Source organism: Heptranchias perlo, chromosome 5, assembly GCF_035084215.1.
Source record: "Heptranchias perlo isolate sHepPer1 chromosome 5, sHepPer1.hap1, whole genome shotgun sequence".
In the NCBI taxonomy this organism is placed as follows: Eukaryota; Metazoa; Chordata; class Chondrichthyes; order Hexanchiformes; family Hexanchidae; genus Heptranchias; species Heptranchias perlo.
The window spans coordinates 33,437,634-33,462,769 of record NC_090329.1 but is presented as its reverse complement, the minus strand read 5'-3'; the positions used below and the strand labels follow the sequence as shown (position 1 = coordinate 33,462,769).

The following is a 25,136-nucleotide window of genomic DNA, read 5'->3' as shown; positions in this document are numbered from 1 at the left end:
TTATGATTTGAAATTTATGTCCGCTAGTTACCAACTCACCAAACAGTGAAGCAATCTATCACTATTAACCATGTCATAATCCTTCATTATCTTGCAAACCTTTAGCAGTTCACTTCTTAACCTTCTTGGCTCTAGTGGAAAAAAGCCCTAAATTCTCCAGTCTCTTCATCATGGTAACTCTCATCCTTAGTAACATCCAATGTTTATTATATTGTTTACTCGCGATAGATGAAAACTTTCTACTGTGAATATAGAACTGTATATCACTGTTAACATAACACCTTTGTGTATAACTAGTAAATACACACAGTATTTCTCTTACAGGAATATGAACCTATCTCTTAGATTTTTCAAACAACATTTTGGCTTCTCTGAGATTGTTGAACTGTTCCTTCTCATTAGATTATCCAGTCGCCTGCCTTTTTTGCATCCCGGACAAGAGGATGCATCCCGGACAAGAAATATAAAAACAGATTGTAAGAGCTTCTATAAATATGTAAAAAGGAGGAGAGTAGCGAAAGTAAATGTGGGTCCCTTAGAAGCTGAGACAGGAGAAATTATAATGGGGAATAAGGAAATGGCAGAGATGTTAAACAAATATTTTGTATCTGTCTTCACAATAGAGGACACAAAAAAATACCAGAAATAGTGGGGAACCAAGGGTCTAACAAGAGTGAGGAGCTTAAAATTATTAATATTGGTGAAGAAAAAGTACTGGAGAAATTAATGGGACTAAAAGCTGACAAATCCCCTGGACCCGATGGCCTACATCCAAGGATTCTATAAGAGGTGGCTGCAGAGATAGTGGATGCATTGGTTGTGATCTTCCAAAATTCCCTAGATTCTAGAACAGTTCCAGTGGATTGGAAGGTAGTAAATGTAACACCGCTATTCAAGAAAGGAGGGAGAGAGAAAACAGGGAACTGCAGGCCAGTTAGCCTGACGTCAGTTGTCAGGAAAATGCTGGAATCCATTATTAAGGACATAGTTATGGGGCACTTAGATAATCATATAATTAGGCAGAGTCAACATGGTTTTATGAAAGGGAAATCTACTGGAGTTTTTTGAGGAGGTAACTAGCAGGGTAGATAAAGGAGAACCAGTGGATGTAATATATTTGGATTTTCAAAAGGCATTCGATAAGGTGCCACACGAAAGGTTATTACACAAGATAAGGGTTTGGGGTTGATATATTAGCATGAATATAGGATTGGTTAACGGACAGAAAGCAGAGAGTAGGAATAAACGGGTCATTTTCAGGTTGGCAGACTGTAACTAGTGGAGAGCCCCAAGGATCTGTGTTTGGGCCTCATCTATTTACAATCTATGTTAATGATTTAGATGAAGGGACCGAGTGTAATGTATCCAAATTTGCTGATGATACAAAGCTAGGTGGGAAAGTAAGCTGTGAGGAGGATAGAGTCTGCAAAGGGATATAGACAAGTTAAGTGAGTGGGCAAGAAGGTGGCAGATGGAGGATAATGTGGAGAAATGTGAGGTTATTCACTTTGGTAGGAAGAATAGAAAAACAATATTTTTTAAATGGTGAGAAACTATTAAATGTCAGTGTTCAGAGAGATTTGGGTGTCCTTGTACACGAAACACAGAACATGCAGGTGCAGCAAGCAATTAGGAAGGCAAATGGTATGTTGGCCTTTATTGCAAGGGGGTTGGAGTACAAGAGTAAGGAAGTCTTGCTGCAATTGTACAGGGCTTTGGTGTGATCACACCTGGAGTACTGTGTACAGTTTTGGTCTCCTTACCTAAGGAAAGATATACTTGCCTTAGAGGCGGCGCAACGAAGGTTCACTAGATTGATTCCTGGGATGGGAGGGTTGTCCTTTGAGGAGAGATTGAGTAGAATGGGCCTAAACTCTCTGGAGTTTAGAAGAATGAGAGGTGATCTCATTGAAACATATAAGATCCTTAGAGGGCTTGACAGATTAGATACTGAGCAGCTGTTTCCCTGGCTGGAGAGTCTAGAACTAGGGGGCATTGTCTTGGGGTAAGGGGTCAGCCATTTAGGACTGAGATGAAGAGGAATTTGTTCACTCAGAGGGTTGTGAATCTTTGGAATTCTCTACCCCAGAGGGCTGTGGATATTCAGTTATTAAATATATTCAAGGCTGAGATTGATAGATTTTTGAACACTAATGGAATCGAGGGATATGGGGATCGGTCGGGAAAATGGAGTTGAGGTTGAAGAACAGCCATGATCTTATTGAATGGCGGAGCAAGCTTGAGGGGCCGTATGGCCTACTCCGGCTCCTATTTCTTATGTTCTTATGTAAGAGTTACTCGAACTTTGTGGACTTGGAGTAACTAGCAAACTAAATTCAAAAAGAAACTGTCAGTCAAATACAAACTGAACCAATCACAAAGTCTATATATATTTGAAAATCATGCATGCGACTCCCTCTCAAGCCTGTTACCCCAGAGATTATAACAACAAAAATTGCGACATGGTATTGAAATAGGCCAAGTACTACAAATCTGCAACTTAAGTTGGCTGTTAAACTCCTTAAGCACAATAACTACAGTTGCCAACTCTGGTTGAAGGTGTTCCTGGAGGATTGACCACGTGACATCTGATCTAGTGACGTCTGCGAATGTTATTACATTTACCTTTATAAACGTTGGGTCCTCTGTAGCTGAGCATTTTTCCTCGTGGTTTTGGGCCAGCAGCTGTTGTGCGAGAAGCTCCAAGACCCAGGAGGCCGCCCGTGAGCAGGTGAAGAGGGGAAACCAAGGTCGGCGGAAGGGATTCGCCGTGGGGAAACCAAAGGTGGAAGGAACTTAGATTCTACCAGTAACAAATAGAAACTCACTGAAATAGCACTGATAACTAGTAATACTGCTAACGGTCAAGATTGCCCTTATAACCAACAGTAATATAATAATTCACTGATAGCCTATATCAATATGTAACTTATTGTAATAGATGTAACACCTGATATCCCACCTGTAACTAGTAGTAATCCTGTATTCCGCTGAAATTAACCCTGAAGTTACAACCCTGCACAGCACAAGGTGAAGTAAGGCTTCCCGGTCAATGTCACTTTTAGCAGGCCCCATCCCTCTCCCTGTCTCCTTAGACCCTGGTTTGGACACAGGTTCTGTGTGTAGGTGACAATTCTGAACTGGGAGCCTCAGTCAGAACGATTTTGTACTTGGATTTCACGCATCAAAACAAGCTACCACCTGAACCAAACAGAGAGATCGCACAAAGGGCAGCAGGCTTGGTGTTTGGGGCACATCTAATGAACGCACATCGTCCTAAATCCAGCTCAGACCAACATTTCTCTAACAATCCCAGCGCTCGGCCTCAATAATGGAGAGCTTTCATAGTATGATAGAGATCACAGTCCAGAGGGAGGCCATTTGGTCCCTGGTGCCTGTGCAGGCATTCTCTCCTGCGACCACCTTCCCCTGGATCATTTTATATTGCTCCTTTTCAAATACTTATCCCAGTCCCTTTTAAATGATGTTCTAGTCTCTGCCTCAATAGCCACTTGTGGTGAAGTATCCCATGGTATAATAACCCTCAGTACAAAAGCCTTTTTTCTTCCTTCCGCCTTGGTCCTTCCATTGTGAATCCTCAGTCTCTATCCCCTTGTCCCACATTCGCCCACCAGTGGAAACAATCATTCATTATTTACCCACAGTAAATTCCTCACATTTCACTCACTCCTTTACTGGCTGCTCCTCTGTCAGCACCGCTCCCACTCACCATGTTGCTGCAGCCGCTGTTCCTACCAGCTCTGGAGAAAATGCTGGGCCCCACGGCCATTCCATCCTCCAATCTCCCTCTCTTTCCCCCACCCCTGCCCGAGCCCCAATCTCCCCCAACCCCAGTCTCCCTCTCTCCAACGCCAGAGCCTCCACCCCATGACCCATGACTCTCTCTTCCCCGACCCCCAAGTCCCCAGCCACCCACCCTAGTTCCTGTCCACTATTCCTCCACCAGCTGGTCCCTTTTCCGGTCACCCCTATGCAGGAGTCGGCTCTCTGCGGTGGCGGGGGATGATGTTACGAGCCAGAGGCTATGCTGCAGCGGCAGCTGGTCGCGGCGTGGGCTGGGATGGGGTGGGGTGGGGTGGTGCGGCTGCTGCGCTGAAACTTCCTTTTACGCCTACCCTTTCCCTTCTGCCCTCCAACCATCTCTCTATCCGTATGGCCACATTTCTATTTGTTGTTTGTGCTTGCTTTTTTAATACAAAACAGAAATGGTAGCAAATAACCAAAGGGCAATTAAAGTTGACCCCAGTTTTTCTTAATTGTTTGTCTAAAAAGTGATTAAAAATTGCAAATGAAAAATGTGATCATTGTAATTAACGGCGAAGTTTGTTGCTCCCCAAGAATTCCCCACCTCAAAAAAGCTTCCAAATTTAGAAGAGTAGTTACAGCCTTCAGCTGTTTTGTTTCCCAATGCACCAGAAAGTTGCACAACATTTTGTATCTACTGCAAATTGAATGCACCACTATCTTTACGGAAGAAAATATTTTGTTCTGGAACACTTGTTTATCGTGTTGTTAAAAGTAGATTAGGCCTGCTTGGTTTGAATCCTAATTGGGATAAACAGAAAGCCCATGTTGTAACTAATGCTTGTTGTATTTAAAGTGAAGCAGTTTGTAGGTTGGGTTGTGATATTTTTCCCTCTGAGCTATGTTTGTTTATTTTGCGTATACAAAACTGGAGTGAGAGAAGACTCCAATCCCTCCAATATTTGGTCTAAAAGTACAAGTGCACCTGCATTATTACTGCTACTGCAAATATTTAAAATATTATTGGTTAATGAAAGAACAGCTGACTCTGCTGCTGATTGTCTAGCATTAGATATAACATGCACAATGCAACCTATGCAGCAGTAATAAACCGTTCAAAATGTTTAAAGTTGCATACCCCACAATTTGTAAAATGCTCAAGTACTTCCCAAAATAAATCTTAGCTTCAAAGATGAACAGTTGCTCAATGCTTCTTAATTGCTGAGATAAAGTTGTTGTTTACATTTACAGCTGTCTACTAACCATGTGGGTGTGGGTAGCGCCATCGGCTGCATGTCTCTGATTGTAACCACTTGCACACAGTTCTTGACAGATCTAATATCCCGTTTATATTACTGGGCTTCAGTTGTGCCAGTTCCCATTGCGCCAAATCTGCCTCCTTGATACCGGATATGGCAACACTGCATACGTGAGATTCACACGTGTGTAACTGCTTTGAAGTCTCATGTGATTTGTTGCTATTGCGTCTGTCCAAATTTCATCTGTAACTTTGCGCAATCAACTGTGGATCTTTCGCAATATTGGGCAAGGTTATAGGCCAGTAATGCTAAAAGTGGCCAGACTCCGAATGGCAGGCTCAATGCCAGTTGTTGCCAGCGGAGGTTATTTGGCTTTGACGACAGCTGCACTTCTGGTCATAAGCAAGGAGTGAAATCCCTGTTCCAGGAGAGTCATATTACAGGGTTCCCACTTCAGGCACTCGTGCTATCTGAGGCAATCGTATAGTATAAAGGAGTAAGAATATGGGTATGGTAGTATAATGGTTATGTTACGGGACTAGTAATCCAGCGGCCTGGACAATAATTCAGAGAATGTGGGTCACCATAGCAGTTTGAGAATTTGCATTCAGTTTAAAAAAAATCTGGAAATAAAAAGCTGGTATCAGTAAAAGTGACCTTGAAGCTGTCGGTCATAAAAAAAAACCAACTGGTCTTCTATCTTTTATCCCCCCTCCCCCCACCTAAAAAAAAACAAGTTAAGAACTTTAAAAGAAAAAAATGTTGAGTCATGGATTGTTAAGCAAAATGGTTGGTTCTCACGAGTCTCAACTGTTGTGTCTGTACTCACCGCCTGTTAGTGTGGTGACAAACTAGACACTACCATGATATCATTCTTCTTAATATTACAAAGCTTGTAACAAAGTGTTGATTTTAAAATTATGACTTATGAGTTTTTCATTGTTCTATGTGGAATTACATTGTCAGAATCCCATGTGTCCGTGAACCAGATAAATGCAGTTTTGCTGAGATTAGATGCTGCATGTAGCAGTTAAGGGAAAAAGACAAATGAACACACAATATCATTTAAAAGAATAAAGTTGCATTTTGTCGTCTTTTTGTTTGTAACACATTTTTCATCATTTTCCAGACTGTTAAACAACAACCAAATCAGGAGAATTCCCAGGGGTGCATTCGAAGATTTGGAGAATTTAAAATATCTGTGAGTAAATCACTTCAGTGTTTGAATGTTGTAATAGTCAGATGAACTGCTGTAAAACTTTGGGCAAGTGTATGGTCAGTTCTTGTTTCCTTTCTCTTTTGCCAAATTCTTATTATTGCCTGAAGTTAAAGAATTAAATATGATTGCTGCCCTGGCTCAGAAATGTCTTGCAGGCCAGTTGGATTTTAGAGTCTATCTGTGCCTAGTATAATGAAGATATGCTGATAGGTTTACTTTTTTTTGGAAAGTGAAGACATATATTTAATCTTTGATGCTTTTTGTGTTACTGGTGAGTGTCACAAGTTGAACACACAATGGGGGCGAAATTGGACCGTGTAGCGCCCTTTTTGTAGGCACCACGCGGACTCCTAAGCCCCAAAAATGGCATCTGAAATGTGTGCACACACTTCCGACGTGAAGTGTGCAGGACGCCATCTTGGTAAAGGTAGTTGCACACCTAACGACGGCTGACAGCTTGTAGAGCAGGGAGATTATGACCTAAATCAGTGTGCAACACTGATTTAGGTCATAATCTCCCTGCTCTACACGCTGATTTGAAGCAGCCCGTGGCATTTTGGAACTAATCACTCCAGCCAACCCACTGTCCTAACCTCGCACAACTGAACAGGAGTTAAAGGGCATGAAGGACAGGCCCCCCTCCCCAGCGCTATTTAGAGGGATCATGCAGGAGTCACAGGTTAGTTGCTGGATTAGTTATTCTGGCAGTTACAATTGTGGGTGTTTGTGGAAGTTTCCTATACTTGGAGAAAATTGCAATATATAGAGAGTGGTCTGGCTGGTCGTGCAATACTGTTAGTGGCATTTACAATAGTGTGCTAACCAACGTTGCTTCCAGACATGGGTGGCCTGCTAGAGTTTCCACTGAGAATTGAACATGACTGGGAGCATGCAGAGAGGCCATGCAGAGCATACAAGCTACCAGTAGAGGGAGGAGGAGGAAGAGACGGAGGAGAAAGTGGAGGAAGAGGCAGGGAGGCAGACAGACCCTCACTCTTTACCTTTCCTCTCCCACATGACCATCAAATAGTCCTCTTTATGATTACATGTTGCTTCCTCCCTCAGCTCATCGCAGAAATGAAAACCAATACCAAATACAAATTCATAACCACATTTATAGATTTATATATGAAATGTTTCAAAATAACTGATACTATTCACTCTTGTGCATTCCCTTAGTGCCTGCCGTTCATGTGCCTTTACCTTTCCTAGTGCTCCTATGAGGTGCATCCCCAGTGGCTGGAGCATGGGTAGTGGGAGGCTGCTGGCCTTCAATGCACGAGCGTGCAGATGGTCTTGGATGACGATCTCGAGCAGCTCTGGGCCAGGAGGGCCCGACTTCAGATTGTACCATCTCTTCCAGGGCTGCAGCAGTCTGGCCTGGCTGACTGACAGGCAACTGCAAGGGCATTGGCAGAGTGCAGGAGTGGGAGCAGGAATGCTGTCATCCTGAAAGAGGACAGCAGGTTCATCTTCCATTGCACCATTGCCACTCTCCTGGGTTGGCGCCTCAGCAATCCTGGTGATCTACATGAGAACAGATTGCTGGACTGCTGTGACGCCTTGGAAACCCTGTTCCACGGTGGAACCCAGAATCACGATAACAGCATTCTGAGCTTCCAAATGCAGCAGTCAGACCTTGGATGGCAGATCTTTGTGCTGCAATGGAAGCTGTGACATTGGTCGTCAGACTCTGTATAATGGCGGGTTCCACAGGTGTGCTGATGGAGGTGACCATCTCTTCCATGTGGGAAAGGATGGGCTTCAAGCTCTGCACAAAGCCTTGTGCCAAGTTGGAGCTGGACTCCTCCAGTGCGCCAAGCAGTTGGTATGTATGCCCACCAGCCGCCTTCTGTAGCCTGGCCCATCGAAGTCATCATCTGACTCCTCTGCAGCAGAACTAGTGTGCGACCTCGCCGTCCGGCGAGCTGGCACCTGTGGTATCTGTTCCCACTGCCCTGGCTCCTGCGCACTTATGCCCAGTGTCTCTCCACATGCAGATCCCTCCTCTATCCTAGCATTTAACGTATGCGCAGTGTCAGTATCTGAGCTGTGGCTGCAAGTGTAAGATCTAGTGAAGATGTGTTGGCATCATCACTGTCATCTTCCTCTGCCTCCTGACTGTGCTGATTCCAGTTTTCTTCGGTATTTAAAATGACAAAGAGACACGGGTTGAGTTGCAGTGCAGGGAGAGGAGAAAGTAAGACATGCGTGCTTACGCCATCTGCAGCACGTGAGTCAGAAAAGATTGCAGGCTGAGGGAGATGTGGGAAGCGAGAAGGAGGATTAGGTATGCAGAGACCCTCATCAGCGATCCCTCCAGCATCGCCAGTGGTCACGGCCTCAGCGACGGCCCATCCAATGATAGACAGCACTGTCTCCTCCATGGGGGTGAGGACGTGCAGGTGTGCCTGTCCTCCCCCAGATCTTTCCTGCTGCCTAGTCTTGTGCGCTACCTTCTCCTGTAAGAAAGGGGGAAGTGTGCCAGTGAGTGTGACATGTTTGGATGATGTGGCAGTCATGGTTGAATAGCTGCCAATATGTGTGACCTGCGGGTTGTGGGTGTGCAGCTTGCAAGAGTGGTATTGAGTGAGGGTGAGATGCAGCATCTGATTCGTGTCCTGATTGAAAGAGTTTGTTGGTCGGTGGGTGATGGGGGGTGTAGTGTATGGAGCAGTGGATGAGGCTAGTGGTGCAGTTAGTAGAATATGCCACGTGACAGTTGACCTCACTCACCTTGACCACTCATGTCAAATCACTGAACTTCTTCCTGCACTGCATCCATGTGCGTGGTGCGATGCTCTAGGCGTTTACTTCGTCCACTATTGCCTCCCACAGCCTCTTCAGCATATATCTGGAGGCCTCCTGCCCCCCTGCGGATATATGATGGCCCTCCGCCTGTCCTCCTCTTCCACCAAGGCCTCTAGTGCACCATGGCGCCGCTCTCTCCCAGGCGCAGCCATTCTTCAATATCTCCCAGCACTTCCCAAAGGACTTCCTGCAGCCACAGTGCACCTCCCCTTTAAGAGGTGCAGGCTGCCTTTAAGTAGAGCTAGCCACTCCCGATATCAGGGTCCCCTGCTGGGGCGTGCAGCTAATCAATAGCACAGGTAGCACTGGCTGCACACAGCAATTATTGAAATCATCAGGCAGCATGAATGTTTTGTGCTGCTTGCATCGCTATGACTGGGCGCGGGTTAATTGCGTGCCCCTATCCCAGCGCCCATTTTCAGAGGTTATCCAGTATAACCCCCTATGCATTTTAAGAGTTTGGTTTGCAGATGTTCCTGGCAGAGAGGCCAGTCTGACTTTAGTTGGTTTCTCAGGCATTCTATTTTCCTCCCGCGTGAAGACACTTTTGAACACAATCCATTTTAAGACTGTTTGTTTATAAATGTTTGAAGTATGAGAAATCAAACCTGCGGAACATTCTTTAGTGTTGTAAATAAGGAAGCAAAGAAAAGAATTGCTTGGCTAATATACAGCAGCTTTATAAGGTTAAAATGCAATTGGTGATTTGATTTTTTTTTTAATCCTCCGCAATTAGCTGCAGATCCGTCTACTCTTGGGTGCACTATTCTGGGGATTGCCAATGAGAATACTGTCTGGTTGGCAAGCCTTTTTTGTTTTGATGCAAAAAAATGTATTAAAGATTTGAACTCGTTATGCCATGACACCCCCCATTGTTAATCTTTAGTTCTGTGCTTTTTAATTCACTTAAAAAAAAAAGTGGCCGCTGGGTGGAATTTTTTTCCAGCCAATGGGTATTCTTTTCAAGGCTGCTTTAACCCTTTAACCTCCAAAATGAAAGGTGGGAGCAAGAAGGCTGAAAAAGAAAAGGAAAGTAAAAGATTTTAAATTTAAAAAGGTTAGAACAAAGAAACGATCAAAGAAACAGTAAAACCAAAGTTAAAATAAAAATACAAGGAAAGGTAAAAAAGCATGGGGTGAGCACAAGTGAAGGGTTTACAGTATTTAATTTAAGGTTGTGTGTGGTAATATGACATTAATATTTTAATCAATCTATTTCTGATATGTTGTTTTATTAATGTAATTATTTTATTCAGCATCTGTGAGCTGAAAGTTTTCAACAGCAATTCAGCCCAGGTAGAGAGGAATTTCCCAGGAACTGCAAGTAGAATAAGGATTAAAACTGTTTGTAATGATTATTCTGAAGAGCAAAGTATTCCTTTTCATTGTTCTACAACTTGTGCTAAATAAACCTTTGGCAAGTATATAATTAACACAGACGGGTGACATTACCAATTCTGCAATTCTTTACCAGCTTCCTTCCTTCGAGTCTCTATTGATGGCGGTGGCTCATGCTGAGTTATGGCTCCAGGACACGAGCAGCCCCCCTGCACATTGCCCAAATAGCTTATCTTCATATCTAACCTAGATGTTGAGCGCAGGGCGTCATAGTTTCACCACGATCCACATGCATGCTTTCCAGCAGGAGTCAATGAATTGCAACCAAGAAAGGGACTTCTGGCTGATTTTTTTTTTATTATTATTCGTTCCCATCCTCCCCCTAGTCTTGGACCTTTTCACTTCTCCAACAACTACACTGGCTAAGGTCAACTAACTCAGCTCAGGAATCAAATCTAGCAACTTCTTGCTTTGTATGACTCAGTATCACATCATGTGTTGTATTTACTCAATGGGTCTTTGAAGAGCACTTTGTGTGATTTATACCGATTTAAATTAAAAAAACGGAACTCTGAATGACATACCATTTTAGTCGCAGCAGTGGGAACAGCAGAGGCCCTGTGATCCCATTGTGTAGTAGATAGCGTAATGCATACAAGAGTTTAGCTGTGTGAGCTGCTGTCTAATTAAGTTACAAAACTGCTGAACTTGAAGGAAAACAAGGATTAACAGTATTAGGAATAAATATAGAAAGTGCTGGAAACACTCAGCAGGTCAGGCAGCATCTAGGGAGAGAGAGCAAAGTTAACGTTTCAGGTCGATGCCCTTTCATAAGTTCTGCCTCCACTGTTGCTGTCTGACCTGCTGAGTATTTTCCAGAATTTTCTGGTTTTATTTCCGATTTCCAGGATCTGCAGTATTTTGCTTTTGTTATAATTAGGGTTGCATTAACTTGTGACATGTGATGTCAGTTTACTTAATTTGCTCAAGTGTTAAATGTTAAAATTATGCTTTCAGTTTAAAGTTACATTTACATGTCTGTATACTTGGATTTCATATTTTGATTGTTTTGTATCATGGAATCCACAATATTTCCTAACACATAACTTGGTGAATTTTTGTGAGTATTCAGTTTGATTTTTTTTAAAGATATATTTTGTGTTCTTGCTTATGCTAGAATTAATATCACTATATGTTGGCAGGATTAAAGATCCAGTGACTTGGAAGCACAAAATACATTCTGTTAGATGAGTAGAGCTGGTCTGAATTTGCTGGATAAATACAGATTGTGTAGACTAATTCAAAGGGCAATGCAGTGTCAACAATGAGAAGCATTGAGAAGAAATAAGTTTTCCCTTTGTGCTGTATTGGCTGGAAGTGAGTTTTATTTTTCTGACATAATGGCATAATAGCAGGATACATCATTGCTATGGATGAATTCATAGCACTGTTCAGTGAATTTAATATCAACTTTATATTGATCGATATTTGATCTTAGTTTTGGGTTTCGATGTACTAAACTACATCATGTTCACTCCCATTATTGAGAATTTTTGTTTCAAGGATAACATTCAAATACAAAGTGTAACATGTTTTCTCGGTTACCTGATTTTAAATATTCAACGCAGGAAATGCATCAATTTACTGCCAAATTAATTCTGCAGAAAAATAATTGCATACAATGCTGAAGTGCTTCTTTTCTCCTAGTTTGGGTCAGATTGACTTGCAGAGTGATTAAATGGGATAAGCTACCAAGATTTTTAAAAAGCTGTTATTAAATGGAGCTGTTAACAATCCTGATCCAAACATAAAGCTTCCTAGAAAACTTTTGTCAAATTGTGTGCATGTTTTAGTCCTCTAGATATACTTAAGTCATGTACAGCAGTTTTACAAATTTTGCCTGAAATGGCAGCCACGAGAGCAACTGGTTTAGTGGATTTAATTATAGTTCTTTTCTAAGTGGGAAGCATCATTTTTTAGGTTTATTCCCCCCATGCACTATGTGTATTGGTAATGATTCAAATCTAGCTTTTAAAGAACAAATGTGAAATACCTTCACAAACAGAATGTTTGGGAAATGTTTTTCATACCTGTACTCCAAAAGTGAATTGTTGCCTGGTATTTCATGATATCATCTTCCATAACATATTTTCCATATCTCAGTTGTTCTTCCTTAATTACCAGCATCAGTTATGTATTTCAGTAAGGTTCCAGTAATCTTCTGTTTCCAAACAATTTTGTTAGACTTCTACACTTTTGCACCCTATGCATTTTACAGAAATGTATGTCCTGTCACAAATCGTTGCAGCTGGTTCCCGAGGTTCTCTGATTAGGACTGTCCAAATTCTGGCTGAACTCCAGGAAGACCAATGAATTATCCTTGAGGAAAACTCTGAACTTGTTGAGGTTTCAATAGCCCAAGTCACAAAATCAAGTCATTCCATTCCTGTGTTGAAGACATAGGATAGGGAGACTCAATGTCTTCATTTAGTAGCCAGCAACAGATGAAGTAGGAATCTTTCACATTGCAGAGTTAGGTTGCCTCTTCCGCTTCCTCCCCATCCGACTCCTTATTTAGCTATCACTGTGATGAGTCAGGGTTGTCAATTGATACTGGTCTGTACCCTTGTGTTAGACCAATCTACAAATATTCTGCCAGAGTGACGTAGGTCACCAGAAATCATTCTACATGTGGACCAAGGACATAAACGCCCAATGCATAAACTAGCTCTTTGGACATCAACATGAACCATGAGGGACTGTTACAAATTTCCAGGTCTGCATTAGGTATTCTCTCGGGCTTAATGTCATGGTTCCTTCCATAAGCAGGCCTGAATTTCCCACTATGCTGGCAACATGGCCCAACTCTCAGACATCTACATCAATAGTGTAAACCCATCTCAAAGCCACATATTTGACAAAGAACCCCTCCCTGTCTACTTTTCCTCTCCAGCTACCCCAGTAGCATGGTTAGTGAGCGCAGCATGTAATTGAGCCACATAGACCAGAAGGTCCTAGGTTCAATTACCGAACAGCACTGAGTTAGCAGATCTCAGATTGGTGGTAGTTGAGGTCATTCTATGCGATCAAAAACATTACATAATTTAAATTTTATTGTATTTTATTTGATTTGGGGATATAAGTAGAATGGTACTGTGGTATCAACATGCTGCCACTGTGATGAAGTAGTAGTGATGGTGAAACTAATAAAACTGATGTTCAGTGGAGAAAACCACCATTGTCACTGTTTTTACTTCTGAAGATTTCCACAGCTCTGGTACTTAATAGCTGTTGTCTGATTTTTCCTTTGTATCTGAGAAGTTGATTTGGGTGATGTTTTGGCCAGGGTAGCAATGAGTTAATGACTAGTGCCTTGAATTCTTTGGTCAGTGTCTAGAGCATCGTGTTTTAACTTTGGTAGCAGCAACAACGAGTGCCTCATTACTCACCGAAAAATATGCATTATTGTTTTTAGAGATTTAAACTATTGGGTTAATTCCATGATCCTGTGCTCCCAGCTGTGAAGCTGTACTTGAAGGGAGCACCAGCTGGAGATGGGCTAGAAGTTTGTAGCTTTTATCCTCTAATCCATGCTCCCTGTGGGCACAGCTCTCCACTGAGACCACAGGATTACGGAATTAATCCTTGTATTTGCATACAGTCATTCCACTTTTTTCAGGCTTAGCACAAATATTCTTGGTCACCATTCTCCCCCTCCAGGCTAAAAAATCATAATTTCAACAAGCCTTCAGCCATTCCTCAATGTAGAGCTCCCAAGTACCGCAGAGAGTCCCATTTACATTGAAATGTTTCTCTTGACCGTAGCTCTATTTTGACCATGTAGCAGAAATTTCTTAACCCTTTCATCTATTTCCTTGGTGAGGAATTATTGTGTTTACTATGTGGTTTTGCTATACCATGCAATACCTGATTCTAATCTCTGAATGCTGGTCCCATTTCAACCATGCAGATGGGGTTGTGGTTTTGACTACTAGATGTAAAAAAAACAGGCTAGTGGATTACCAAGAATTTCAGTTCACAGCTTCTCTACATTAATGGTTAATAATTTTAATGGACTGACCATGGCAAAGGAGTAGTGTGATCATCAATGGGGCCTGGTTTTATATCAAAGGAAAGGCCCCCATATAATTTAAGAATATCCAGGTCTCCAGCCTTGGTCACCTCTTCCTGTTTTGGCTGTACCCCCGTGCATTAGGGGAATGAGAGAGGCTTCAAGAAGTCAATTCCCATCTGACTTTCACCAGAAAGTGTAATTCCGAAATTACTTAAAAGAACAATGAGGAGTTTGGGCATTTTTCTTTTTTATTTGGAAGTCTGACTACAATATATTTTTGGTAATTGAAGGTTATTTTTGTGCTAAAGAATTTAATTATCCAACAATTTGAATTAAGCAATGTAATTAACATCATAAAGTAGGAACTTAGTGCTAAAAATAATTCAAAATTACTTTTGATCATTTTGTTAAGAGTAGACTGTATTGTACTCTGTCTTGTTGTCTCTTACTGCTTCTCTATTATTTAATCTGTAAATACATTTGATCAAATTTTTTTAGTAAGTATGTATTGGTCTTTTGCAGCTGTGCTAAACTATACCCAGTATAAAGACACAGGTTTTAGATCATGAGAGGCTCAATCTGTTTATGAAAATGGCAGATTTGTTAATATTTTATATCAATTTTCTTAGTGGAGGAAGAGGACAAAATACTAGCAGTACAGGTAAACCTAAAAATAAGTTGAGGGGAGGAACTTAGTGGATTTAATATTCATTTTTAAAATGGCAGTGGACAAAATAAAGGGACTTAAGATAGACAAATCTCCAGGATCTGATGGTTTTCAACAGAGATTATTAAAAGAAATAGGTGAGGAAATTGTAGATGCATTGGACATAATTTTGCAAAGCTCTCTAGATTTGGGAATTGGGCTTTGGATTGGAAAATTTCAAAAGTCCATTATTTAAGAGAGGGAGGGAGAAACCCAGTAACCAGAGATATGTCCATTTAGCATCAGTTGTGGGGATGTTACTAGAATCTATCATAAGGAACAGAATGACTGGGCACTTAGACAAGTATCATTGGATCAAAGGGAGTCATCATGGATTTGTGACAGGTAGGTCATGTCAGACTAATCTAGTTGAATTATTTGAGGAGGTCACTGCATGGTGGATAGGGGACTTGGAGGGGGTACGGCGCAGATTCACCAGTATGATACCGGGGCTTAAAGGTTTAAATTATGAAGACAGCTTGTGTAAACCTGGTTTGTATTCCCTTGAAAGTTGAAGGGTGATCTAATCGAGGTCTTTAAAATGATAAATAGAATTAATAGGGTAGATAAAGAGATACTATTTCCTCTAATGGAGGAATCCAGAACAAGAGGGGCATAATCTTAAAATCAGAGCTGGGCCATTTAGGAGTGAAATCAGGAAGCACATGTTCACACAAAGGGTAGTGGTAATCTGGAACTGTCTTGCCCCAAAAGGCCGTGGATGCTGGGTCGATTGAAATTTTCAAGACTGAGGTCAATAGATTTTTGTTCAGTGCGGGTATCAAGAGATATGGAGCAAAGACAGGTAAATGGAGTTGAGGTACAGATCAACCATAATCTAATTAAATGCTGGAACAGGCTTGAGGGAGTGAATGGCCTACTCCTGGTCCTATGTTCCTAAAGCTTTTTTGTCATGAACACAGGTATGTGTTGAGGGGGAAGTCCAAATTTGCACAATTGCTGGCTGCCAAAGTGGGATGAATATCGCTTATAAACCAAGTAGACTGTTAAAAGTTTAAATTCAAATAAATCATCAGAAGCAAACAATAGGCGATCGTGCATATTGATTAAAGTCTCTCTGAGTTTTGTAGATTGCTTTAACCAGAAATACCTGTTGGCATTATTCAGGCCAGATCACCTGAGCAACATAGCAGACAGATTCTCACAAGTGCCACCTGAGAGGCACCGGGAGCAACTGACTTCCTTGTGGAGGGAGTGATGTGACAACTAGAGAAATTTCTGTCATACAGTTTTCAAAATATCCCAAATTAAAATAAAAGCTGTTTTCCCTTATCAAAATTCAACATGGAGTATCACAGATGCTGTGCCTTTGGGAAAACGGCCAGTCTGTTTGTTCAGAAATCAATTACGTCAACGCTACTTTGATGGCCAGAGCCATGTATTTAAAATCTCAATATATGTGAATTGACAGCCAGTGGAATTGATGATTCTAATCTCTGTGAATGCTGGATGGATTGCAGTTTCAACTACGGCCAGCTGTCAAAATCAAACAGGTAATATTAGATTACCAGGAAATTTCAGTTCACAACATCAGTGTTAAAACTGGTTGACAGTTGTAATGGCCTGACGATGAAGAAAGAATAGTTTGATCGTCAAAAGGGTCTGCCTTCACATCATCGAAACAATACCTAAATAGGTAGTGGTCCCTAGTTCCAGCTTTTCTCTCTACATGAAGGGAATGAAAGAGGTTCTGTGAAGATTATCTTGCAAAGATTTTGGACTTGCTTTTTTTTTGTTTCAAAAACAGTTTATATATCAGGTTAGTCTGGTTATTAACTCTCAGTGTCTTACTATGTCTTGCTGCCAGTAAGCATTATTGAACACATACCTGGCAGATATGGTGCTGGTTTTGATAGAAAACTCAGTCTGATCATGCAAAAATGCTTTTTTGCTACAAACACAAAAGTGTTGGGAAAAGACTGAATTTTAACTGTAACTTCACGTGATAACATGGATTCCCTTATTTATGACTTGTTCCAAATTGTAACGGTCAACTATAGAAACATGTTTAGGACATGAATCATAGATATTGTGGATTGTTAATTCTGAGAAACTGAGCTTCAGTGATTTCACAGAATTAGGGGGTTTTCTCTCCATTCATGGAAACCTGGAAAAGCAGCAAAAGCTGGCACAGCCCCAAAAAGCTGACAATTCAAACAATCCTAAATATAGGCCTATAACATGTAAAAACAAATGGCAAGTTACTCTTGTTTTTTTTTTCTGTACCGAATATTAGAAGTAATAGTCATAATGGAAATAACACAGTAGGCCGACATGTATACTTTAATTTCGTTCTTCCGTCTCAGGTCTCTTGTGTGTCCTCCACTCCTTTCATACCACCATTTGCATCTGTGCCTTCAGCTGTCTAGGGCCTGAGCTCTGAAATTCCTTCCCTAAACGTCTTTGCCTTTCCACCTCCCTCTCCTCCTTTAAGATCCTCCTTAAAATCACTTCTTTGACCAAGCTTTTAGTCACCCCTCCTAATATTTCCTATTTTGGCTCAGCGTTGATTATTGTCTGATTATGCTTCTGTGAAGTACCTTGGGACTTTTTTCTGGGTTATAGGCGTTATATAAATGTAAGTTATTGTAAGTGAACGATGTAATGTAAATAGTAACGTGGTAGACTTACAGCATCATAAAATTATTGAAATAGACATACAAAAAACATGGGAAAATTAATGCGAATAACATGTAAACAATATAACAATTAGTCAAATTATGCCACTGGAGAAACAAGTAAACTTTTCAAAATTGTTATAGTTCACCGTTAATACCAGGACAGATTTGACTTTTTTTTAAAAATGACAAGCTGTATAATAATGGGGGATCCTGGAATTCTGCAGCACCTCAATGAATTTCTGAGGCAAGCCCAACCAAATTCTGCAGCACGAGGATAAAGATTTTGCTTCTGGTCGGTGCAGGATTTGGGGATGTCTCAATGTTCATATAATATTTTGAAAATACTCAAAAAAAAAATCATCAGTATGCCTTGTCATCTTTGCATTCAAAAGTCCTTATGTCAACAGTGCCTATGAGATTTTCAACATTTGTTGTGTTCACATCTGGTTATACCTGCACTGTCACATTTTTAATAGGATTTCCCCCCTTAACGTGATAGTCTGTGATGCTGCAATTCCATGCTCTGGCCACATGGCTCTGTGAGAAGGCTGTGCAGAGCAATTCCTGGTTTTTCAAACTCCCCTGTCAGTCATCTTACTAAAGGTGTGTATTGGAGACTATTACCGTTTAATTCTTCTACTAATTTGTTGTTAATAATTTTTTATACACTTTGCTGTTCTCCCCCTGCTCTATTACCCTATAAAATTATTGGGAATTTACTCTGCCTCCACCGCGGATGCCTCTGTTAAACTTCCATGCTCTGTTCCCTGGTTTGGAGTGCCCTTCTCCTCAGCAGTGCTTTGCCCACACTGTGTGGGGCTCCTGCTGTGCACATGTTGTCTGCTGCTGAACACTCCCGATATGACCTTCCTCCCTGACATTACTATCTGCTGTGAACTTCCTCCTGATTCCACAGTCACCAAAAAGGCAATCGCAGGTAATATATGGTACTGTGGCCTGTGCCTTCAACTGCCTATGCCGTAAGCTCTGGAATTCCCTTCCTAAACCTCTCTTCCCCCCTCCCCTCCTTTAAGATGCTCCTTAAAACCTACCTCTTTGACCAAGCTTGACCAAGCTTTTGATCACCTATCCTAGTATCTCCTCATGTGGCTTGGTGTCAAATTTTGTTTGATAATGCTCCTGTGAAGCGCCTTGGGACCTTTTACTACGTTAAAGGTGCTATATAAATGCAAGTTGTTGTCGTTGTCCCAAAGCGCTTTATAGTCAATGAAGTACTTTTGAAGTGTAGTCATTGTTGTAATGTAGGAAACGCTGCAGCCAATTTGCGCATAACAAAGTCCCACAAACAGCAATGAGATAATGACTAGATCATCTGCTTTAGTGAATGTTGGTTGAGGGATAATTGGGCCAGGGCACCGGGGAGAACTCTCCTGCTCTTTTACGTCTACCTGAGATGGCAGACGGGGCCTCAAAGTCTCATTCCAGTCGTGCACTGGAATGTCGGCCTGGATTTTGTGCTCAAATCGCTGCAGCGGAACTTGAACCCACAACCTTCTGATTTAGGCGAGAGTGCTACCAACCGAGCCACGGCTGACAGCTAGGTGTTAAGAAGCAGCTAAGTAAACCGACGGCTTATTTTAGTTTCAAATTCTGGTACTTACAATGTATTTCCAAGTGTGGTGAGTAGAACCTAAGCATTAAAAATACTTCTCTAAAACTGTCTTGTTACATTTTGAATTCTGTCTCTTGGCATATAGTAAGCCCAGTGCTTGCTGTTGACAGACAGATGCAATATCCAGCTGCTGTTATGTTCAACAGTGTCGCCTTGTTTCACTGGCACATTAAACAAATTAGGAGATGCTGTGTTGTCCATACTTTCTATGTATTGGCACAATGTTAAGGGCTCATAGGATGAACTCAGAATTTCTGCAGAGCCAGCTGACTAAGGAGATCAATGCAGTTGGATAATCCCCACACATTTCACACATTACACACTTCACCTGCAGGTAAAGTGTGCAGGATGTAAAATGCGTTAGAATTAATCATGATGTGGAGATGCCGGTGATGGACTGGGGTTGACAATTGTAAACAATTTTACAACACCAAGTTATAGTCCAGCAATTTTATTTTAAATTCACAAGCTTTCGGAGGCTTCCTCCTTCCTCAGGTGAACGATGTGAAAATGAAATCCTCGATGTGAAAATGAAATCCTTCGAGGATTTCATTTTCACATCGTTCACTTGACGAAGGAGGAAGCCTCCGAAAGCTTGTGAATTTAAAATAAAATTGCTGGACTATAATGTGGTGTTGTAAAATTGTTTAGGATTAATCAACAGCAATCAATAGGGATCTGAACATTGATGTCAGCTGACACCGTTTGGAATCTGAACAACAGGTATTTGCACACTGGATATTGGTTTCAAGTTAATTACAATTACAGGGGAAGGAAAAACCATGAAAGGAATAGAGTTTCGCAACTGTTTCCATAGCTACAGAATTGTGGAGCACTGAGATGGTATCAATTTATGCAATCTAAACATTAACTCGACATTCCCTCATTCTCAAACATGGTATAAATAATTAAATCAAACGGAAGCACTATTATGGTCTAATTCTGCCCCATCTTTCAAACTGCTCTTAAAAATCCCCCTTTGCCCCATTCACTGGATTAATGTCTTTTCACTCCTCAATATGATTAGAATTGTAGGTCAGAGTATCTTACCCAGTTGATTCATTCTCTCCAATTAGGTTTGTCTTTCTCTCTGTCCTAAGCAGCGCAGTGAATGAATATGTTCCCAGTCAGTATTGTTTTATGTCCTTTCCCCAGCCTCTCTTTGTTCTTGCCACTGCTTTCTCAAACCTACTGACCTTGGCAACTGAATTCCAGCACTATGCCTGTTTCCTTAAATGCAACTTTTTGAATCCTTGATCCTGTGCATGTTGCCAAAGGGACTCCCACCATTAACACAGAACAAACTGCAAACAATGTCCAAATTTAGAGCAGAACAGGGCACTAGACTCTCATGCAAAGAATCGAACAGCTGCATCACATCAGGTCAAACCCAGTGTTAAATAAATGTACCAGAAGCTGTGACTTCAATAAACCAGCAACGTACATTTCTGTAGTGCTCATTATGTACACAAGAAATGTCTCTGAGTACTTTACAGGGTGGTAGTTACTGGTGTGGGGAGGCGAAGAGGGGGATTAAAGAGGGAGCAAAAGCACAAAGAGGAAGGTCATTAATGTTGAAGACAGGGAGGTAGCTGGCAAGACGTAAATGCTGAGGGATGGCGTTCCAGAGGATGTGGGCAAGGTGAGTAAAAGAGCAGCTACCTCAGGGAACAAGAAGTAGGCTTGTGTTGGAAGAGGGAGCATGTGTGCTAGAGGAGGTAAGAAGGGACAAAGCTGTAGAGGGACTTAAAGGTCAGGACAATAATCTTAATAGTTGACTCCCTGGAACACAACAAGCCAGCTGAACTTCATGAGGGATATAGGTGTTCGGGGTTTAGGCCTTAGGCTGTGACATTTTGGGTGCCCAGTACATTGTGAATGGTAGAAGCGGGGAGGCCAGAAGGAGAAGTTCAGCTAGGTGGTAAAGTCATGGATTAGGGTTTTGGCAACAGAGGGCGACAGATAAGGATGCAGAAGTGGGCAATGTTGCAGAAGTGAAAGAAATATGTTGCGGTGAGGAAACTGACCTCGGTCTCAAGCAATCGGTCAAGGTTCCACACCCCAGGGTTAAGCCAAAGATGGCAAAACTGGAGGCAGATGGAGTTGAGGCTGGAGTCATGTGCGTGTTAGCAGAAGCCGAAGAGGATGGCTTCGCCAACATTAAGCTGGAGGAAGTTTTAACTCATCCAAATCTTAATGCCAGGTAGAAGTTGGAGACAGCAGCAATAGCAATGGGTTTAATGGAGGAGGTGATGAGGTACAGTGGGTGTTGTCAATATGACTGCTGAGTCCATGCTGCTGGATAACATCTCCATGGGGTGGAATGCAAATAAGCTGTGAGAATAAACAGAATGAGAAAAATGGATGTGTTATAAAGCAAAGCCTGATTGGTTAATATGACCAAGGTCAAGTCCAACCCTCCAACTGGCCTAATTGGTTTTCATATGGTTTCAACTTTTGTATATTTTTGCCAGATTTGGGTGTTATTGGGAAGATGTGGATTTTCAGTGCGGAATGCAGACATGGGTTGAAGTGCCGATTGTTAGTGTAAAACGCAGATAAGTTTCATAGAATCATACAAAATTTACTGCACAGAGGAAGGCCATTCGGCCTATCGTGTCCGTGCCGGACGAAAATGAGCCACCCAGCCTAATCCCACTTTCCAACACTTGGTCCATAGCCTTGTAGGCTAGGGCACTTCAGGTGCATATCCAGGTACTTTTAAATGAGTTGAGTGTTTCTGCCTCTACCACCTGTTCAGGCAGTGAGTTCCAGACCCCTACCACCCTCTGGTTGAAAATAAATTTTCCTCAGCTCCCCTCTAATCCTTCTACCAATTACTTTACATCTATGCCCCCTGGTTATTGATCTGTCTGCTAAGGGAAATAGGTCCTCCTTATCCACTCTACCTAGGCCCCTCATGATTTTGTACAACTCAATTCAATCTCCCCTCAACCTCCTCTGTTCCAAAGAAAACAACCCCAGCCTATCCAATCTTTTGTCATAGCTAAAATTCTTCAGTCCTGGCAACATCCTCGTAAATCTCTTCTGTACCCTCTCTAGTACAATAACATCCTTCCTGTAATGTGACCAGAACTGTATGCAGTACTCAAGCTGTGGCCTAACTAGTGTTTTATACAGTTCTAGCATAACCTCCCTGCTCTTTTATTCTATACCTCGGCTAATAAAGGAAAGTATTCCATATGCCTTCTTAACCACCTTCTCTACCTATCCTGCTACCTTAAGAGATCTGTGGACATGCACTCCAAGGTCCCTCACTTCCTCTACACCTCTCAGTATCCTCCCATTTATTGTGTTTTCCCTTGCCTTGTTTGACCTCCCCAAATGCATTACCTCACACTTCTCCGGATTATAGGAACATAGGAACAGGAGTAGGCCATTCAGCCCCTCGTGCCTGCTCTGCCATTTGATAAGATCATGGCTGATCTGTGATCTAACTCCATACACCTGCCTTTGGCCCATATCCCTTAATACCTTTGGTTGCCAAAAAGCTATCTGTTGAATTTCATTTGCCACATTGCTGCCCACCTGACTAGTCCATTGATATCTTCCTGCAGTCTACAACTTTCCTCCTCATTATCAACCACATGGCCAATTTTTGTATAATCTGCAAACTTCTTAATCATGCCCCCTACATTTAAGTCTAAATCATTAATATATACCACAAAAAGCAAGGGACCGAGTACTAAGCCCTGAGGAACCCCACTGGAAACAGCCTTCCAGTCACAAAAACACCTGGCTTCCTGCCACTGAGCCAATTTTGGATCCAACTTGCCACTTTCCCTTGGATCTCATGGGCTTCTACTTTTTTGACCAATCTGCAATGTGGGACCTTGTCAAAAGCCTTGTTAAAATCTATGTAGACTACATCAAACGTACTACCCTCATCGACCCTCCTTGTCACCTCCTCAAAAAATTCAATCATGTTAGTCAGACACGACGTTCCTTTAACAAATCCATGCTGACTGAATTAAGCTGGCCCTTTGATCCTGTTTGATTTTATCCTTCCAGAATACCAACCCTACTATATGCTAATACAACAGGTTGTTTCTTAAAACATGCCAGTGTCCTGGCCTTAATTGCCCTTCCTGGCAACCAGTTTCAGCTGTTGATCACACATTGTAAGAAATAATTCTTGCGACCGTCCTCGACTTGCCCTTCACATGCCTGAACCTGTTTCCTATTGTCCTGCTGCCCGGGGGTATCTGAAAGTATTGTTCTGGGCAACTTCCCCTATCTTTTACACCTCCACAAGGTCACCTCTGAGATGTTTCTTTTTGAGGTAGAAGATCCCTAGCGTATCAAGTTATTCTTCGTAGTTCATCCCTCTAACACTAGGGATCAGCCTCATTGCTCTCCTCTGCGCTGTGTCTAACATCCTGCTTTCTTTGCTTATCGTTGCAACAAATCGACGAACACCCCTTGGTCTCAACTAACACCCCCCCCACCCCCCAAGTAGTATCCCAGACATGGAGTACATGTGCCTATTGATATTGGCATGGCTAATCTGCCATGTGATGAATGTATTTCACCTTATGGTGCCTCTCTGCAGCGTTCAGCCTTCTTTGCAATTTCACCCAGCTTGAGCAGCAGTTCTTTATTGGAAACAAGTCCTGTCCCAATCAAATTGCCTCCCAGTGCCAGCACAGACCCACAGCTGAGTAAGGTGAGCGCTGATAATGAAAAGTGCTCGCCTCTGGAAAAACCTCCTCGAAGAAATGACTGATCATCAATGCAGAACCAAACAATAAATGGTGCCTGCTGTCTCTCAGCAGGAGTACACCAAGCTGACACAACAGCAACAACTTGCATTTATATAGCGCCTTTAATGTAGTGAAACATTAAAAGGCACTTAACAGGAACGTTTTCAAACAATTGACACCGAGTCATGTAAGGAGATATTACGACAGGTTACCAAAAGCTTGGTCAAACAGGTAAGCTTTAAGAAGTGTTCTAAAAGAGGAGAGGTAGAGAAGTGGAGAGTTTTAGGGACAACCTCTCGCATACAAAAATGCTGTACTTCCCCTCCTATCGGGACCTGTAAGATCATGGATTTGTGAGGTGGTTGTCAACTGGAGGGGAAGAGAAATGCTGTCAGCATGGTGTGGTCCTAGTGAGAACCAGCAACACTGTCTGTATTGTTGCCCATCAGAATATTGATTGTTTCTGGCGGAATGGTTTCTGAGGTGAGCACGTTTCATTAATAAAACTTTTCTTACTCATCTATGACTCCACGCAACGAGCAGAAGTGATGGTTGCTTTGAGGACGTGCATAGCCCACCGAAGAGTAACTGAATAACTCAAAACAGCTCTTAAAAAGGCTCAGAGGACTGCTGATCTTGGACGTGCCGTGCCCCTGCTGCTTTGCCAAATAACCCAAAAGACTACAAGCATCTTTCTTTCTTCCACTCTTCCAAAGGTAAACAACCAGGGCGCTCTCAGATCTCACCATGTCCAGTGTACAGTGATGCCTCCACCCTTTCCACCAAATTCCAGATGCAGTGGCAACTAATGTTGATGCCCTAACCCATGAAGAGGAGGAAAAAGGAAGTGCAGAGTGGATGATCCATCTCGGCCTCCTCCCGATATCCCCGCCATCACAGAAGCCAGTCTTCAGCCAATTCGATTCACTCCACGTGATGTCAAGAAACGGCTGCGTGCACTGGA

The 25,136-nt window shown here is 42.1% G+C and overlaps 1 protein-coding gene across 2 annotated transcripts in view; it reads left to right on the top strand.

Moving 5' to 3' along the window:
* Window positions 1-25,136, top strand: part of LOC137321677 (peroxidasin homolog) — a 245,329-nt gene that overhangs the window by 99,158 nt on the left and 121,035 nt on the right. For both annotated transcript variants that reach the window (XM_067984201.1, XM_067984200.1), the window contains exon 3: window positions 6,154-6,225. In XM_067984201.1, the coding sequence (XP_067840302.1) occupies window positions 6,154-6,225 (72 nt within the window). The remainder of the gene's footprint in view (window positions 1-6,153; window positions 6,226-25,136) is intronic.